The sequence below is a fragment of the Tachypleus tridentatus genome, chromosome 2, assembly GCF_004210375.1.
Source record: "Tachypleus tridentatus isolate NWPU-2018 chromosome 2, ASM421037v1, whole genome shotgun sequence".
Classification (NCBI taxonomy): domain Eukaryota; kingdom Metazoa; phylum Arthropoda; class Merostomata; order Xiphosura; family Limulidae; genus Tachypleus; species Tachypleus tridentatus.
In genome coordinates this window covers 97381980-97402793 of record NC_134826.1, presented here as the reverse complement: position 1 = coordinate 97402793, position 20814 = coordinate 97381980, and the positions used below count along the sequence as shown (strand labels likewise).

General features: G+C 33.7%; 1 protein-coding gene across 6 annotated transcripts in view; it reads right to left on the bottom strand.

Moving 5' to 3' along the window:
- nst (phosphoglucomutase 3-like protein nst) overlaps positions 1–20107 on the bottom strand; it is a 68392-nt gene extending 48285 nt beyond the window's left edge. For 2 of the 6 annotated variants that reach the window (XM_076489716.1, XM_076489719.1), the window contains exons 1-4: positions 19977–20107; positions 18856–18926; positions 3930–4059; positions 797–892 (exon numbers count right to left, since the gene is read on the bottom strand). In XM_076489716.1, the coding sequence (XP_076345831.1) occupies positions 797–892; positions 3930–4059; positions 18856–18926; positions 19977–20077 (398 nt within the window). In that variant the 5' untranslated portion in view covers positions 20078–20107. Of the gene's footprint in view, positions 1–796; positions 893–3394; positions 3497–3929; positions 4060–18855; positions 18927–19976 lie in introns of those variants that run through there. The other 4 variants (XM_076489720.1, XM_076489717.1, XM_076489718.1 and 1 more) reach the window with 4 other exon arrangements.
- Between the last annotated feature and the right edge of the window lie 707 nt (positions 20108–20814).

Sequence of the window (20814 nt, the reverse complement as noted above, 5' to 3'; positions counted from 1 at the left end):
TACAAGATTATTTTGGGAATTGATAAGATAATAGTCTGATTTCTTTGTGTTCTACTCTGATAATAATAGGATAAGAGGACAAGTGCGAAGAAAAACTGAACAAATAAAACTGATAAACAGTACAGCTACATAACACACATATATACATATATCTTTATATTATTTTAGCAGTTTAACTTGGGTAATTGGAGGATTTGGAGTTCACATACAAATGCTCTGATTACCTAATTGATATTCAAAATAGGATTCCATTGATACAAGTTCACTGAAATATACTTTTTCAGATTACTTAAAAATAAAAAAGTATGTTCTTTTTTCAGAGAAACAACTTACAAATTCTTGAAACTTGCTTGAGCAATCTTTCTCAACTAACATGTGACACGACTTGGCTGACAAACAATTTATGGATCAAATATGCATGCAGTTACAAGTATAGGTTTTGATGACTAATAGTTGTATATAAAGACTTCACTTATAAATTATACTTACCTATGTATTCCACCGCATTAAATGCAATGATTTCAGAAAAATGTATTTGTGAAACAGACAGATATAACACCAATAAATCATACAGCTACATCTGTGAGTCATATACACACACTTTATTACAACAGTATTTTAAACCTTTAGTAATTTCATGGTTTTTAATTTGTTTACAAGTATTTTTGTTACATAACAGATACTCAAAACACAAAATAAGACCTTAATTACTACCTGGGAAATATCTGCATGACTCAGAGTTAGACAATGCTAGAAACAGCCAGGTGTCTTGCCTTGCCAAAATACTTAAAATTACCTGGTATCATAAGCTAAAAAAACAGAAGAAGAAGTCTTCAAGTCAACAGAGCAGTCTCTAATGATACTTTCCATTGTAGACAAAACTTGATTGTCACTGTAAAATAAGACAGGATTTTACTAAGGAATAGTTACCTTTTTGAAAGTAGTGAAATATAATAAATCCTGGGAAAGCGAGTTTTTTTTTTTTTTCAGGTGTAATTTACAGTTCCTTTATATTTTTCTTTATAGCTCAATTGAAAAACAGCAAAAAAAAAGTAAAACAGCACACTTTGAAAATAGAAAGAAACATGGATAAGTAGAAACATAGATAACATTAGCAACTTATATTTTGAACTTAGACTTAGCAGTTTTCATCAAGTAACATGCATGTGTTTTTGCTAAAATGTAATAAACGTGGCTGACAAACATTTTGTGAATATAATGCACCTAAGCAGGTCTTTACACAATTCCAAAAAGTATTAGGTGCAGTTAGCGATCATATAACAAAGGTCAGCTAAGTTGAATTTATAAAGTTAATATCAATACTCTGTAGGATCTATCACAGTTAAATAGTTTCAATAGTGAAACTTATAAACACTAAAATGTAAAGATTAACCAGTGTGTAATATTTAAATATGATTCATGTTCAGCTGATATGATATTAAACACTTTCTTGAAAGAATAAGTTCAACACAAGTGTATTTGTTATATCCTGTTACACAACCACTGTTCATGTTATACACAGTTCTCACTATTTAGTGTGCAATGCTCATGTGATAAACAATTCTCTCTGTTTACTAGATATACCTCACAGAAGTGTACAAGATATTGCTACCCTTAACTCTTAAGATATTGGAAGGACTGTATCACCTTTTAAAAGGAAAAATAACATTCTTCCCATCACCAATAAAACTTAAGATAAATTTTTAGGCCATCATTATTGAAAATGAAAATTATTCATTTAAATATTCCACAACTTATGAATTTTTTCTTCAATAAATGAGTGGAAAATAGGATTAAAAAATAACATCTATCTAAACTGAAAATGTACTATTGGTAGACACTTATCTCCTCTTACAAAACAACTTTTCTTGAGTAGTGTTGCCTTTTATCAGCACACATTTTCAATGCTTACCACTAAATCCACATGAAAATAAACATGCAGCAGCTTTCCACCAACAGGAGTGCAAAACAACCCTTATCATAACCAGCATCCTCTCCACAGTTTCATTTGTTAATGACTTTGAGATTGGCAGTAGTATTGTATACACAAGCTTGTTTTTGCATACAAGTTTGTCAATGATTCCCACCAAACCAACATCTAGCAGATGGTAGAAAGAAGGAAAGCCCTAGCAGGGTGACATCTCTGATCCAAAACTTGGCAGTGACAACCTGTTTGATTTATTCATGTGTGTACAGTCTTGGACAAATATATTTATGAAGCAAAAAACCACTAGAGAGAACTACTAGCAGACTTATGGAACACCCCATCTCTACAGTGTACGTAACCTAATCCTGTAATTTAGCTGTTTTGGCATAGATGACAATTGAACAGAGATACCTGCTGGCATCTTGATTGTACATGAGGTCCATAGTAGGAAGAGATACAATGTAATTAACATCAAACATGGTCAAAGAACAGACGGTGCAGATTTAAAAAAAAACAACGTATATATATACTTGGTCTAGTACCACTAGCTACAGGAGTGGGATCCACATTATACTAGAAAAAAAGTCCCTGGAAATGAAGAAATAAATATATAATATTGAAAAATATTAAGCCTATGGTACAAACGAAAACATCAACAAACTTGCAAGCAAAAAAAAGCATGTCTTTACAGTAACATTGCCAATATCAAAGTAATTAACAAGTGTACGTGTGAAAGAGTGCTGATTACAAAAGAGGTTGTGGCATGCTCCTATTGGTAGAAAGTTGTTACATGAACATTTTGATGTGGATGTGCAGACATGAGGTGGAAGGCTAGTGATTAGCACTGAAAATTTGCACAGATAAAGAGCAATACAGATTAAGGGCAACTATTTTGTAAGAAGTGTGATATTGTAACCAAATGACTTGCCTGAAATTAGGAATAATTAAACCTTAATGCTTTAAAATATTTGTTATAAAAAGACACTTTTTTATATAGTTCCTACTGTTAACAAAGAACTTCTACTGAAATTAAACTACATACAATCTGTATAACTGTTATGCAGGGTTTAATTTCATATACACATACAAGTATCAAACCGATCTGTCAAAAAAGCCTTTTAACAATCAAATAAACCTACACTGTAGTTTTACATAACAAATATTACATTAAGCCACAACAAACCCTTTTGATAATGAAATAAACCTATGTTTTGTATAAACAAATGAATTTCACACTATGATCTAGCAAACCCTTTACTGAGCAAATAAACCTATAGCATAGTTCTGCGTAAACTAATGAGTATCACAAAAAGCCCTAGTAAATATTTTCACAAATAGGTGTGAAAAACTAAAATAATAGTTTTCCCAATCTAATGTTTGTTCATGTAAATTTAACCTTGTTACAAACACCTAATATAACAGTATTATCTTTAAAATTATTTGAAATGATAGTTCTATGTTTATTACCTAACTGAAAATGTTGATAACTAGCTGAATAAGCTGAGAAAAAGAAGTAACCACTCACACATCTTGTTCTTCTGAGATGGAACTCTAACACTTGGGTTTGCCCTTAAAAAATTTCATTTGTGTAACAACCACTGATATCACAAGATTTTATTTTAATACAATAATGAATTTTAAAACTTTGTAAAATCTGTGTATTCATGACCTGAAAAATGAACCAATTAACATAATCCAATATAAGTATTACAGAAGTTAAAATTATAGGTCCATGTATACAACTTTTCTATAGAAACCAAACATGTCTTATTTATTATTAGCCATACTGTAATGACAAGATTTAAAAAATCAGACTTAAAATATTCCTAAAATGAAATATATAAAACTTACATGTTCTTGGTCTTTATTGGTACAGTGAAATGCAAGTTGATACACATGGTTTTATTACTACAAAATCTGATATTCTAATAAACTGTATTATTTTAAATAGGAATCATTCTTTTACACAGAAACACTATAAGAGGTTTACTAATACACTTACGATACATTAGCTAACTGAGATGCCAGTATTTCCCACTCTTCTTCTAACATCTCTCCCATAGGGTCAACAAGTTTTACCCCATTGTCCTCTTCAGGATTGTGGGAAGCAGTTATCATTATTCCAACTGTAGCTAAAATAAAAATTTAAAATGACCATGTTCATCAGTGGCAGTTCAATTCCCTATCTACCTCATTTGAAAACTTATTTAAATTTTGCTGATAATGTTTCCTTATAATTTAAGAAAATTAAAGCACTTTTTGAAGCACAATGTACGTAATATTTATTTATTGTTAATTTGACCATAACATTTAATACAGAAGGAAAAAAACCTTTTTTCAAAGTGATTGAAAGATCTGATCTGGTGAATGTTAATGCTGCTTTTGGTGACATTATACTGCTTAAATATTGATTTCTATATTTGGTCCAAAACATAAAGTTAAATAGCTTCAAATATTTTATAACAGCTTATAACAAACATCAATCAGAAGCATAAAATATTACAAAACATGTGATATAAAATAAATGTTTATAAACTTAAAATTGTTTGAAGCACATAAATATATTTAATATCTCATAACTGAAGGCAGAATGACATGGTAGACAGACATACCAAACTTCTATAAAACACATCCACAGTAAATTCATCATTATCACAGTACATACACATGGTAGGATTTATGAGATATCAAAAAATATTTTAGCATTGAATAAATTCAAACTTGAAAACTGATTAAATATTTCAAAGGAAATGAGTACCATCAAAAGAGCATAAAATAGAGAAAACAAAAATGAAGTTCAACAGAAAATATTCTGTATATCAAAGTATAACAGTTATATTTTTATTAAATACGTTAACTGATAAAAATTCCAGCAATTTCAGTTTACAATACCTACTCTGAGTTTAGCATGGTGTGACTGAAACAGTTTCTATTCTACTGTTCTTCTCATTAAAAATGCAAAAAAGCTCGACAAAATACAATTTAAGACCATGAGTTAACACTATCCAAATTGATAACTAAAACCAACTACCTACTTCAACAACAGCTAGCAACTTATGCAGTGGCTACTAAATGTGTATCTGTGCAGGTTATTAAATACAATTATAGTAATAGCATGATACTCTACTTGGTCATATCAAACCTGTATTCATGTGTCTAATAACTTTTGATACATTATGATTCATGAAAAATATGTCGAAATTAATCATTTGTTTGATCAAAATTTTACAGTTTTTTCCTAATTTGGAACATGGTTTGTTACACCTGAGTTGTTGACAGAACGTTTAGTACAAATTTTCTTTTATGTATGCACTTTAGCTAGGGATCATGAAAAATCAATTTGATGGTAAGGTGATTTTTGACATTTATGGAGATAAAAAAAAACAAGAAACTATTTCTCAAATTTTTAATTCAACTACAGAAATTTTTTTTTGTGATGTGAATAATCAATTATTTTTAATATTATTGCTAACAGTCAGTGCTATAAACAACAGCAACCAAAGTATTTTCTCTGAAACCTAGATTGAAGCACTTCCCTGTGGATATCATCAGCAGTAACAATGCTACAAAATCAATAATATTTGATGGATTACTTCCCTATAGATATAGTTAACAGTAACAATACTACAAAATTGGTAACAATGTATGGTGGAACAGTTTTCTATAGATACTGTCAACAGTAACAATACTAAAAATTCAATAATAATGTTTGATGGAACTCTTCATTACAGATATAGTTAACAGTAACAATACTAGAAAATCAGTAATAATGTTTGGTGGAAGAGTTTCCCATAGATACAGTCAACAGTAATAATACAAGAAAATTGTTAATAATGTTTAATGAAATAATTCCCTAGGAATATGGTCAGAAGTAACAATATGAGAAAATCAGTAGTGATGCCTGAAAGAATACTGTTATATGGATATAATTAACTGTAATAATACTAGAAAATCAATACTGATGTTTGAAAGAATACTTTCATGTGCATTCTAACTGCTTTTCCACTTTTTTTCCAGATATTTGTAATTCTCCTTGCTACAAGTGGCATTTAAGCTATAATTTCATTATTTTACAATTATCTTACCAATTAAGAGTGAATTAAAATTAACATTAAAACAGTATATCCACTTAGCACAACTTTAAATACTTTAGTGTATTCAAAAATCCCTCGACCCCTAAGAAAAAGATTGTACTGCGTATTTATATTACATTTCTCAATATATGGACATTAACTTGATTATTACAACTTTATTCAGACAAAGGATATTTTGCAACTCTCTTTAAATTTTATACCAATAATAAAACCAATGGATAAAATTGTTTAAAACATGACAAGAACCTTCATAAAAGTATGTAGTTCAAGGAAAATAAAATATCTAATTATGACTTTTTTCTACTATTTCTACCAAATATTCATTATTTAATATAGTAATTTGTGCTTGATCTCTTAACAGTTCACCTGCAAGGTGATTTTCATGTTAAGTATAAAAATATTTTTTTCCTTTAAAAGTTTTAACATTTATATTATCTCTAGAACACCCTAAATAAATATCAAACATTTTTAAAGTAAATGTTTATATTTTCAACATAATTTCACTAATCTGCTATTATCATCAACATACAGTGCAACGAAATGCTTAAAGTATTTCACTTGGGTCATGAGCATAATTTTATGTCTATTTTTAACATCTTGTATTCCTTTCCTGTTCTTTACCATTGATTATTTATGTCAACAGGTACCCACAAAAGATAGAATGGCATGAAAAGCAGAAATACTTCAGCTGCTGACAAAATCTTTTTTATATGTGCTTGGTAATGTAAGCCTTAGTGAGAAGTTTTGGTTATTTTACAAAAATGATTCAACCTTTCAAACATGGATTTTAAAACTCAAATAATGCATAATTCACTAAAATATAAAAGTAAAACCTAAATATAATTTAACTTTCTCTATAACTATCATAAATTAGGTAAGAACCACCTGAAGTGCTATCATGAAAAAAAATAGCCAACAAGAGTAAAAGCAGTTACACCTGATCAAGGACAACAACCTGGTGCCAATTTCAAAATTGGATTATAGCATGAGTTCTTTTTAATGACTATAAATATGCATGTTGAAAGAAACTTCTAAAAAGTCAATGTGAAGGTGGGCCTAGCATCTATCAAGCATCAACAAAATTTATTTCTTGTTTCAACTGCATCCAGCAAAAGTACTTGGAAGCATACAAGCCAGAAGGTCAAGTAAACTACATTCTTATCTAGACTGACCTGTACACGACTATCCTCTATACTTCAAATTATACTTTGCCAAATTTTGATAATATTTATTGCTAGAGTGTTATGTGAAACAAAAATAAGAGATTCCATTACTGCTTTCAATGTTTCTTTTGAAATAAAGGAACAAAGACAAAGAAATCAGTGATGTCGAGAAACCCACTTGTTGAGAAATTTATATGCAAAAACGGCTCGTTTGGGTTGAGAAAATATTTTACATAGAAGAGCAAACAACGTTTCGACCTTCTTCGGTCATCGTCAGGTTCACAAAGACAAAGAAAATATAAAACTTTGAACTATAACATACTTGATAATAATAATTTTATTAAAATACATTGGTAGTGATGTGGTTTATTTCAATTTTGAATATAATCAAGTAAAATGCACAGAAAGGGTTTAAAGATGGCATTGCTATTATATAATTAAGATGGGTGCATTTAGTCCTTCAAGGTTGTCTTTGTACACATACTCTTCAGAAAAGTACAAATTTAAACCCACCCATTTTAAGGACTTCATCAGTTCTCTTCTTAAATTTTTGTAAAGTTTTGAACTCAGCTTCTGCCAAGAGCAAATGTATTTCATGTTAGAAAAATAACATTGTCTTAAATATAACTTAACCTATTTTCTCAAAATCTAAAACTTACGTCCTCTCATCTTGTATTTAAAACACAGCACAAAAAAAACCAGGCCTTTCTTCTATCAATCCTTGGTTAATCCTGTAAATTTCAATAAGATAACCTCTTATATTCTTCTTAGAGAGAAAATAGTTCAAGAGATCGTAATCTAGCTCTGTTGTTGAAGATAACTTCATCCCTGGAATCATTCTAGTAGCACTCCTCTGAACCTTTTACAATAAGTGGATATTTATATGCAAAAACGGCTCGTTTGGGTTGAGAAAATATTTTACATAGAAGAGCGAACAACGTTTCGACCTTCTTCGGTCATCGTCAGGTTCACAAAGAAAGAGGTAAATGACCGGAAGCTGACCACGTTTGAAAGGGGTTGATAACCGAGTGTCGGAACGTAGAGGGCGGTATTAGATGTTTGAATATATAATTTTATTATATTAATATAGGTATAAAGGCGTTCCTTTATATTGGTTTATTTTGGGTTTAAGTTGTCGTATAAGTAAGGCTTCTTTAATTTTCCATTTGTTTATGTTTGTTTCTTTATTTAGTATTTGAGTGTTTTCTATGGTTATGTTGTGTTTATTTGACTTGCAGTGTTCGAAAACGTGTAAAGGTGACTTTTTATGTTCTTTGAATCTGGTTTCCATTTTTCTACTTGTTTCTCCAATATAGAAGTCGTGGCAGTTATCACATTGTATTTTATAAATAATGTTGGTGTGGTGTTTGTCAGTGTAGTTTTTACATAGTATAGACCTCAGTTTTGTGCCTGGTTTTTGAATAAATTTGGTATTAACTGGAATGTCATATTTTGTTACTAGTTTGTGCCAAATGTTGGTTATTTGTCTGCTGATGTCAGGAATATATGGTATACAGCAGTATATGGTTTCGTGATTTTTTGATTCGTGAGATATATTTACTTTAGTTGGTTGATTTTGCTTTCTGTCTAGGTGTGTGTGTATAATATTTTCTATGGTTTGTGGAGGAAACTTATTGATGTTGATGAAGTATTGTTTTATTTTGTCTAATTCATCGTTAATTTTATCTGGTGAGCATAGTTTTATGGCTGTGTTTATTTGGTTTCTTAGTATGTTGAGTTTTTGTTTTGTTTCATGTGCTGAGTCCCAAGGAATGTATAGTCCAGTATGGGTGATTTTTCGGTGGATTTCTGTTTTGAATTGTGTGTCGGTTCTTGTAATTTTGAGGTTAAGAAATGATATTTGATTGCTTTCTTCCTGTTCACATGTGAAGTTAATGTTGGGATGTATAGAGTTAATGTGATTGAAAAAATTAAGTGTGTGTTCTGTAGATTTGAATCCCTCAACCGTGTCATCTATATATCTGTACCAGTATAATGGTGGATGTAATGCTGTGTTAATTGCTTATGTTTCAACTTGTGTCATAAAAATATTGGCTATAACTGGTGATACTGAGTTGCCCATGCTTAGGCCATTTGTTTGTATATAGTTTTGGTTGTTGAACATGAAGTTTGTCTTTATCGTGGTGAATTCTATGAGGGTTGCTAACTGGTTACTGGGAATGTCTATAGTTGGGTTAGGGTCTCGAATATAGAGTTCTAAGGCTATCTTGCAGGCTTCAGTGGTTGGAACTTCTGTAAAGAGGGATATAACATCGAAACTGGCCATTAAGGCTTTATGATTAAGTTGATTTAGATTAGACTTGAAATTAAAAGAGTCTTTGATGAATGAGCTGGCTGATGTTACATATTTGGAGAATGCCCATGCTATGTATTTACCAAGATTGTAATTAAACGATTCATATGTGGACATTATTGGTCGTAATGGACAATCTGGTTTATGAGGTTTGGGGATGCCGTATATTTGCGGTGTGCGTGAGTCGGTTTTACGTAGGTAGGAATAAAGTGTTTGTGAAATTGTGTTGGCTTTTTTCATTTGTAGTAGCAATTTGTTCAGTTGCGTATATTGTAGTATATACATCACATTTCCCTCAGAGTCCAGCCTTACAAAGGGTTATACAAATTTAAGACAAGTATGTGAAATTGTTGCTAAAATGACAAAGAGTACCAGCCATGATGTACTGTCAAAAGCTACATATGAGATATATGACAATTTAGCCATTAATTGACCATGAAATGGTTATCTGTATCCTGTATCACACCAATTAGACAAATGTGTACATTAATGATGTAAAACTATTATGGCACCAGACATTTCCATACATATAAAGTAAGTCAAATGAAAGATTATAGTTTGGAAGAAAAAACAAGAAATCATAGTAACATCCTTTAATTCTTTCACTACAGCCTGAGTGAAAACCACTTAGTTCATGACCTCCAAAATAACCATACACATTTATACTGCAACCTATTAAAATGTCCATATATATTCATTAAATTCTGAAGATTATCAGTAAACATGCACAACACACACAAGATATCAATTCTTCTTTAAAAAAATAAGTTGAAAAAAACTTTTAATTAAAGATTTGCTTGTGCATTTTTTTCTTTTCAAATGTTTACTATACAACATGCAAAGTAATTTTGATTTTAAGATTAAAAATACTTTTTTTTGCATAAGAAAATTATGAAATTTCATTTGTGAGATCTCTATAGCCTCCACAGGACTATGAGACATTTTTCAAGAAAAACTTTTACATCTTACTCATCATCTTCTCCACTTTATTTCTGTAAGTCTTTGGTCAAATGCATTGACCTCATAATCACCACAAAAAAATTAAATAGATGTAAATTATGCTTTTTTCCCCCTAGAATGACTACAAATTTTAACAGAAAAATAAATGTTTATTCTAAGTAGATTATATCTCACAAATTTATACATCTATTTATTTTTATTTTATTGACCTTTCACTAACATTACAGCACACATGCACAGCTCAAGTTACCATATCCAGTAGCATAAAAATGGTTGTTTCGTTGATTTGTTGTGTTATGACACAAAGCAGTAAGGCTATCTACGTCAAACATCTGGTAAAAAGTTAAAATCAAAGTAAATTTAGTAAAATTTATAAAAGAAAACGATCATTCTTTCTCTATAACCAAATGGTATTTGGTTATAGAGGTGTATATATCAATAGCAAAAAACCAATGTTTACATCTAGTCTACAATGTTAAGAGAAAAACTACAGTAACACAAGATGTAAAGAACTTTCTTTAGCATAATTGTAATTATCATACCTCGCCAGAAAGACAAACAGGTAAGTACAAAAACCACTGTCAGTCACCTGAAGTTGGCCTTTCCAGTCCCGGTTTCAAGTATTTTGATGTTATGGTCATTTTCTAATTTCAAATCAAACTAGATGGACTGTGATTCTTAAAGGGGAATCACATTAAAGAGATCTAGTGTATGAATTAAAAAAAACACTTAAATAGCATTAAAAACATTAATGACTTTTAAAAAACAAAAAACATTTCTAAGGTGGACAGTGTCACCATCACCAATAACACTCTCTAACGTTATGGATAAACCTCGGGACAGAACATGTTTAAAATGTACGGAAGAGGCACAGCAGTGATAGTGCCAGAGCAGACAGATTTAGCTGCAGTGTTGGCAAGCTCATTCCCATGAATACCAACGTGGCCTGGTATCCATGAATCTAGATAGAAGTACATGTTAAAGAGAAATGGGCCAGTAAGATTCAAATATCAGTGAGAACAGGGTGTGAACTAATATAAAGCAATTCAAGGGCCAGTAGAGAGCTAAGAGAGTCAGTATAAATAGTGCAGTTTGAGTACTGCCCAGCTTCTATGTGATCCAGGGCAAAAGAAATGGCATACAGCTCAGCAATGAACACAGAAGCTGATGAGTGGATTCTGCTTGCAACCACCAAACCATGGCAGAGCCCACACAGTCACCTGATTTTGAATCATTTGTATAAACAGGAATGGAAGGATGGTTTGAAAGATGTTGGATGCTTTGAAATATGTTCAGCAAATAACATACAGTGTTTCCAATCAGGAGCATCTGCTTTTCTCAAATGACTTAAAGATAGGTCACATATGGGGACTGTAAGAAGTCATAGTGGGAGGGACTGACCAGTGGATACAGCAATGTTATCCAAGGACAGATACAATTCATCCAAATGCACCTGGTAAAGAAGGACAAAATGAGCAATAGCAGATCATCTGTTCTGAAAAAGTATGGCCCACTGAAAACACAACCCCAGGTGGGATGCTTTGGAAAGGAACAAAGTTTCGAAGCATATAGTAAAGACAGTTGCAAAGAAGGTTCATGAGATTCTATGTATAAGCTCTGAACTGGGGAAGTGCAAAAAGTCCCAGTGCAGAAGATTAATGAATGGGTCCAACATCTTTAAGGACAAAGTGCTGGCAGAGCCATAGACCAGTGATCCATAGTCGAATTTCAACTGAATAAGAGTAGGATATATCTTTAGTATAGAACATCGATCCGCTCCTAAAGTGGTGGAAGAGAGAACATGGAGGATATTCAGTGCTCTTGTATATTTGACTCTTAGCTGCTTGATGTGTGGTAAAAGGTCAGCTTATGGTAAGATAAGCCCCAAGAACTTTGTCTCAGGCAGCACAACTTCACTGATATGAAGTTCAGCTTCAGGGTGAATACCCTGTTGGTGGCAAAAGTGCATGCAAATGGTTTTAGAAAGAGAGAGAAATTAAAGCCATTTGCTGTGGTCCACTTCAGTAAACGACTGAGGTCAGTCTGTAGCTGCTGCTCAACATACCTCATGTTCAACGACTGACATGAGATGTGAAAGTCATTGACATAGAGCCTATTTGCAACAGTAAGAGGGAGTTAGTCAGTGATGGCATTAATCTTTCTACTAAAAAGTGTGACATTCAAAACATAGCCCTGAGGAACTCCAAGTTCCTGTAGAAAAGAATGGGAAAGTGTCGAAACCCACACAAACTTGGAATCGCCTGTCCATTAAAAATTTTTTTAAGAAAAATGGGCAAATGACCATGCAACCCATATATACATGGAGGTCTCGCAAAATGCCATACCTCCATGCTGTATCATAAGTCTTCACAATGTCAAAGAATCTTGATACAAGATGTTGTCGTTTTGGAAAGGCTTCTCTGATCGACATTTCAAGTTGAATTAAGTGGTCTGTGGTGGAGTGCTGTCGTCAGAACCCACACTGGGTGGGCAAGAGGAGGTTGTTTGATTCAAGGAACCAAACAAGACAAACATTAACCATCCTTTCTAAGGTCTTACAGAGACAGCTCGTCAAATCAATTGGATGGTAGTTTGAAGGAATCTTGGGATCTTTCCCTGGCTTAGAGAAAGGTAAAATAATAGCCTGGTGCCAGGCATCAGGAAAAATATTCTCTTGCCAGATCTGGTTAAAGAGAATTAGAAGAACATCAATAGAAGCAGGAGATAGATGGTGCAGCATGTCAGTGTACATCATCAGGTCCAACAGATGTACTGCCAGACCGATGAAGGGCCATTCTCAGTTCCACCAGTGTAAAGGGACAATTATAGTCAAAGAAACAGTCAGTTCAAAAGGAAAGAGGTGAACGCTCTGCACGAGTCTTGATGGCCAAGAAGGTGGAGGAACAAGCAGAAGTGCTAGATACCTGGCAAAAGTTTTCACCTAGAGTATCAGCGATGCTCCGGACATCAGCCACCTCCTGATCATCAGAGAGTAAGAACAAAAGGGGGACAGAATTGTAGTGCCCACTGACCTTTCGAATCCTGTCCCATATGACCTTGGAACTGGTGGTAGAAGATATGCTAGTTGTGAACTTAATCCAAGATTCCTTCTGGCTTTGATGTCTTACCCACCTTGCATGTGCACGGGCCCGTTGGAAAGCGATGCAGTTCGAGAGTGTGGGATATCTACGAAAAGTATCCCAGGCCCGTTTTTGAGCCTTCCGTGCTAAGTGACAAGCAGGATTCCACCATGGACGAGGATATCGTGGAAAACGTGTCGAGGTTTAGGAATACACTGAGCAGCTGCTTGTATAATACAGCCAGTTATCGCTGCCACACAGTCATTTTTTGATGGCTGATTTACGATGGCAGGATCAAGTTCTGTGAGAGCAGTGAAAGTGGACCAGTCTGCCTGATCCAGCTTCCACTGGGGCACGCAGGTAGGGTGGCATCGACCATGGCCAGTCTCTCTCAAAAGTATAGGAAAATTATCACTGCCTAGTGGATAATTGTCAACCCTCCATGAAAAATGGGAGAATAATGAAGGGGAGCAAACTGAGAGATCAATAGCGGTAAAGGACTGACTAGGTGCATGAAAATAAGTGGAAGAACCAGTATTGAAACGAGAATGATTGTGATCAGAGAGCATACGCTCTACAGTGCGACCCCTCCCATCAATAACAGCACTTCCCCAGAGGGAATGATGTCCATTAAAGTCCCCCAGGAGTAGAAAGGGAGACGGCAACTGTTCAACAAGAGCGTCAAGGTCCGATTGATCATATGTCTCTCCAGGGGACAGGTAGAGAGAACAAACAGTGATGGTATGACCCAAGGAAACACAGATGGCTACGGCCTCCAAGGATGTGTTGAGTGACAAAGACAGGGTGGGCACATGCTGATCAACCAATAGTGCCACCCCTCCATGCACTTGTCCATCACACAGCCTGTCATTACTGTACAGAGAAAACTGCCAAATGGTGACTTTATCAGCAGGTTTTAGAAATGTTTCTTGTAAGGAAAGACATACAGGATGGTAGGAAGCAATCAGTGTTTTGATATCATCCAGATTAGAACATAAACCTCGACAGTTCCATTGTATCAAGGTAGCCATTTTTAATGACGGGTAGGCAAAGTGGCTGGAGAACCCTTCTCTTTATGACCACGTCTTTTTTCCTTACTGTCCTTAGTCGGAGGAGGTCTATCAACCTCCATGGATCCTGCCCTGGGTCGATTGGGCAGGTCTTTATTGGAAGGGGATTCCAGTGACTGAGGATGCGAACGAATGATTGTTTTGACTCTTGGGGTGGGAGAAAAAGATGTATCAGAAGAAATGCCTGTATTTGAAACTGAAGGATGTGGATTTTTAGGTTTGTTGGAATGTATGGGAGGAACAGAAATGGGTGTGGAAGTCAATTCATCAACCTTTTTAACCATGGAGGTCAAAAGGCTTTTCATTTGTTTTGAAAACAATTCTCTTGGAGGCACTCCCACTGTAGTTGTGAAACGAAGTGCAGCAGCATATGTCCAAGATGGAGTGGCGGGCAGCAATTTCCAAGCCTCAGGATAACTAATGTTATGAGTCGTTTTAAAATGCTGCACCTCTTTTTCCACCAACCATTTTGGGCAAGAACAAAAGTAGGAAGGGTGAGAACCATTGCAGTTAATGCAATGTGGGTCCATGTCACATTCATAGGCATCGTGGTCCTTGCCACCACAACAAGCACGTCAGGGAACCACGACATTAGTCTTTGAGTGGCTGAACCTCTGACATTGGAAACATCGGAGAGGGTTTGGAATGTATGGCCGTACCCTGCAAATTAGATAACCTGCCTTGATGGTGGCAGGTGCACGTGATGATGTAAGTGCAGGTTTTACATTTTACAAAAGTAATATATTGATGGCAGTGTAATTCCATCTTTGGGAGTGGAGATGCGCCTCACTGCAGAAACTCCTTGAGTGGAAAGACCAGCAAGAATCTCTGACTTGGGGACATTCTTCAAATCCCTCTCAACAATAACTCCTCGTGATGAATTCAAGGTAGCATGAGGGGTAACCTCAATAGGTATATCCCCATTTGCCTTTGAATTCAAGAGGAGTTCACTGTGGTGGGTTGTGGATGTTTCAACTAATATGTCTCCAGATTGAAGCTTCTTTACTGACTTTGGAGAGCCAGCAAGACCCTCTAGTCCTTTCTGAATAAAAAAGGGGGACAATTGCCCTAAAGGTTTTTCTGAAAGAGAATGTAATATAAGAAAATGAGGTACATGTGTTACAGATGTTGAAGATTGCTACTCAGATTCGTCAAGACTTGGTCGCTTACCTATTGACTGTTTTTTTCACTATTTTATTTAAATTTGTTGAAGGAGGATCCATAGGAAAAAAGAAACATTTTGGTACCCACTGACCCCACCCACCATGGAGCTCTACAAGGGGATGCACTACAATGCAGCAACACCAGGGTTTCGTGAGCACTATACCCAAACACCAGCATCAGGCACAATGTCCACAACACCTGTTGAGCACTTCCAACACTGATACTTGGTTGACTCTAGCCCAAGTGAACCAGCTGACTGACCCAAGGGGGGCCACCCAAAAGCCGCCCGTCTACAGGAATTCAAGGCCAAAGTGGTGTGTTAGGGTTGGACCACTCAACCACCAGGATCCTCTCCTCCCCTTCACGGTCGCCATGCACGGCAAACACGTGGGTGGATGCTTAGATCCCAGAGAAGGTAACCAGACAGAACAGAACCTTCCCTGGGAGGTCCCCTCCCACGTACAGGAATCCACACTGAGGGGGAAAAGGTGTGGTGGGCCATTGCATTTAACTTGCTAAATTTTGTGATATATCAGTAAACAGAAATGATAGAAAGTTCTTATTTTATATTCTACCTTGGCAATATGTTAGCAATTTGAGTTTCTATTTTGTAAGAAACTATAGACTTTATAATAGGACTTCAACACATCTAAGTTGAGCCAAAGCTGCACTCAACATGTGATACACAAAAAAGATATTCAGGAATTTCTTTTAATATTTATTTTTAAATTTAAAAAATACCTAACAGACTAAAATCTGAATCATAATCTACAATGTAAAATCAAACTAATTGCCACAGATTCATAAACAGTAGTTAAAGTCAGTGATGTCGAGAAAACCGACTTGTAGAGAAAAAAATGTAAAAATGGCTCGTTTGGATTGAGAAACAACCTGACGATGACCAAAGAAGGGCAAAACGTTGTTTGCTCCTCTACGTAAAAAAAAAGCTGTTGTTACATATATATAGTAGTTAAACAAAATTTTGAATCAAGTATACATTTATGAAAATTTGCCCTTTGACCCTTACCCACAGGAAAAATCCATAGTTGTAGGGTTAAATTATGTACCTTGTGTCTTAGTGTCATTCCATTCTAAGCAAATGTTTTTAATGTGCAATCAAAAGCAGCAAATATAATATTCAGGCAAAAATAAGCTTAGTAAACTTTCTGTTGAAACCTACCACAAACAAGGTAATTGATCCAATTTGAAAACAGTAGAAAAACACATTGTGAAAAAGAAAAACTATGCAACCAGCCCTTTAGCTATATCAAGGATATTATAGTTTCTGCAAAACCATTAATATTTTACAACCAGGTTATGATGGAGAGGAAAAAAACTGTTTGCACTTCTTGCCCTAAATGATACCTCCAAAAATGAACTGCAAAAATGATTTTCTGAGCATAGAATTCAGTATGAAAATATTTCCCATGAGAATTGAATCTGTTTGTTTATAAGCATAAATACATCATACTATAAAGGAAAAGGCATACTTAATCTTTCCATATACAATGCTTGTGACAATCTTCAATTAATGAACCTTGGTTTACTGAAGAGATTAGCAGCATTTATTGCAGAGTCCTATAAAATAATGAATGTTTGGAGTAAAATAAAAGACAAAAGCAATGTAGGTAAAGAAAGAAAAAATTTACACTTTCACTAAATATGGGCTCATCAGGAAACACTGCAGTGTGGGTTTTCAGTAAAACAGGATTGTTTCTTTTAACTGAAATAAGTGTGCTTCAGTTCATCGAGTATTTTAGTAATTATGATACAGAGACCAAATCAAAGTCTTCATCACTACTTGAAACTCTCTACAACCCAAAAAACATTTTGACTGTGCAAGTGTTTCTCATTATGTTTGATGCCAGCAGTTAGTCTGGTCTTTGGGTGTTTAAAAAATAAAAACAAACTTCTTGACAGCTTGGAACATGGTTGAAAGTGTGAAGAAAATAACTGGAAGCCTAGATTTTGAGTGCATATTTTCAAGAGCAACACAATTTACTATCAAAATCAATGAAACGCTTTATGTTTTGCATTTGTTAGAGATGTAAAAATTGAATGTCAATTACCCATTCACAGCATTAGACTGAAGAAGCAATTGGAAGGGGAAGAAATTTGTGAGAGAGATATTCAGGGAAATTCAGAACCAGATGTTCCTAGACAATGATTTCCAAATAACAAAACATTATTTGATGATGCCTGTTACCTTCACCAAACATTTTTTGCAAGATTAATGCCATAAAATATAAGAGAAAAAAGTACCAGAAAAAGTTGTAAAACTCATAAATCTCAAAGAATGAGCTGATTTAATTTGCAAAAATACTTTATGAATTGTCAAGCAGTTTTCAGTGAAGATTATTTCAGAAACATTCACAGTTTAATCTGATAGCAATTAAAAAAAAAAAGAGAGATCTGATGCAGAGTTTGAAGAAATTCAATGATCTGTGAAGTGTTGTAGGAAAAGGTTTGGTTTGTTTTGAATTTTGTACAGAGCTACACGAGTGCTATTTGCGCTTGCTGCCCCTAATTTAGCAGTGTAAGGCTAAAGGGAAGGCAGCTAGTCATCCCCCCACCACATGCTTCATTTGAAGAATATGTGGTAAACTTTCATGATAATGATAGAATAAGAGTTAATCAATCCAAGGAAATTTAATTACATGCTTGAATATATTCAAACCATTAATTCTTTAGTAAAATTCCTCCTTTAAGCTTGTATTTTACATGGACTTTCATTGCATAATTTGTAAAAAAATAACATTTTCTTTGTAGACTATTATATTGTTTATCCTATTAAAATTTAAGTACCAATCTCAGCAGCACGTCAGAAAATCCAGTTAAGCCCTAATTATTGGGATTGCCAAGACCATATCTTTGATCAATGTGAGGCAAATATACATTTCTCTCATAAAATGTTGTTTTGGTTCAATTTGATTTTCCTGGATTTTGAACTTTTATTGTATAAGATAGGACAGTTTACTAATATCATTATAAACTAGGTTTTTCTATTTTACCAAATATAGAGAATAGCTAGATCTATCTAAAGAAGCTAGAAAATTAAGTAATTCAATATCTCCATACTATACCATTCTTTAGTTTCGACCTAAGTACTCCAAGCAAACCCATTCGAAACATAACTGACTCAAGTAAAGAACCCCTGAAAATACACAGTATTAAAAGAAAAGAATTATATTTGAAAACTTTAAAAGTCTGATCAATTCTTTTTATCACTATTTTTATATTGTAAGCATTTTTTTTATTTCTGTGACATAGTAAATGTTTATAAATATGCCATATTTCAAACTTCATGTATTTCACCAAATACAATATGCACCGAGAAAAAAAAAATTATGCATTAATATGGTAAATATACTAGTTGCTTTCATTTATTTACTATTATCTTGACAATCTTTGTAATCATACTTGCTTTGTAAAAGGGCTATTCATACCAAAATGTAAGAACACTTTAAGATTCAATATTAAAAGTAGAAATAGTATTAGGAGAACAATTTAAAATTATTCCCTTAAAGTTAGGAAAATAAAATGAAGCACTGGGAAACAGTTTTAAATTTAGAGAACTCCAAATTATTATATGAACAAAAAATATAACAATTACATCACCTTCATTTTATATTGAAATGAAACATGTTATAAATTGAACTTGTTTAAAAATCAAACCCAAGACTTTAGGAAATTGGACACAAATTTAACAACCATGTTAAAAATTCCTACTTACTCTTTCAAAAATCTAATAACTTTGCATGAAAAAGTATAGTTTTGCAACTCTCTGTTGCAAATATTTTGTAATTTTTTCCCAAATACAATATTACTACTTGAATTTCAAAATTATTTTTCATGCTGTCAATTATTCACCTTGAGTACATTAACACTGATATAACAAAATGAGGATTTAATTCACATATCACGTTAAAGGTTATTCTAGATTTCATTTTATTAAGGTCAAGCAGTTTCAAATTAAGTTTTCTTTTCTTTTTTTTTTAAATCACTCGTTCAGTCTGACAAGCTTCAACAGTTCAACTTCAAGTGCAAAGACACAGCGCGGGGTAAAAAATGATCGACCTTTTTAGTTTTACATCAGAACCAAAAAGCTAAAGTTCGAAACGCTAGCTTCTCAAGGTATATTTTGTTTAATCAAAAATATAGGTATGCATTAAATCCTTAATGATGAATTAAAATGTAACCATACTTCGTTCGGAAGCCTGCAGTTCCATACTGGATTTGTTTATCATGAATTTGTTGATGTTTTTCAAGTACAGCCTTCACAGATCTCAACAACTTTTCCTCCATTTCTACGTCTACAAATATTTACTCTCTCTGTTGTTAAAACACCGAACTATAAATATATTAAAAACAAACAAACGTTTTTAGTTAAGATTGGCTGCTACAATAAAATTTCGGATTTACAAAAATAAGATTGGGTACAGGATTTATCTCAGATAACATTTTAATATTTAACAAGTGAAAGGTTTATTGAAAGAACCTATTCTGAAAGTTTGTGTTCTTTTGTGGCTTAGTTTAGCTTCGCGGAAGAATGACTAAATATTTAATTTTTTTTTCAGTCTGATTTCTTTTAAATGGACATATTAATAACTGTTCTAGATGAATTAGTTTTTTCATTCATGCTTTTCCTGTGTAGTATAAGGACGCAATTGTAAATAACAATAAAGAGGTTTCTTCTAAAATGGCCCTGCATGAGTAAGTGGTTAGAGCGTTCGTCTCCTAATCTGGGGGTCGCGGGTTTGAATCCAAGTCACACCAAACATGTTCGCTCTTTCAGTCGTAGATGCGTTATACGTAACGGTCAATCTCGCTATTCGTTGGTAAAAGAATAGCCTAAGAGTTGGCAGTGGGTGGTGATAACTAGCTGCCTTCCCTCTAGTCTTACACTGTTAAATTAGGGACGGCTAGCGCAGATAGTCCTTGTGTAGCTTTGCGCGAAATTCAAAAACAAACTAACAAATAATCCTCTAAAATATAATCAAATAAAGTTTTAAGACAAGATCTCTAAGCGCATATCCATGTTT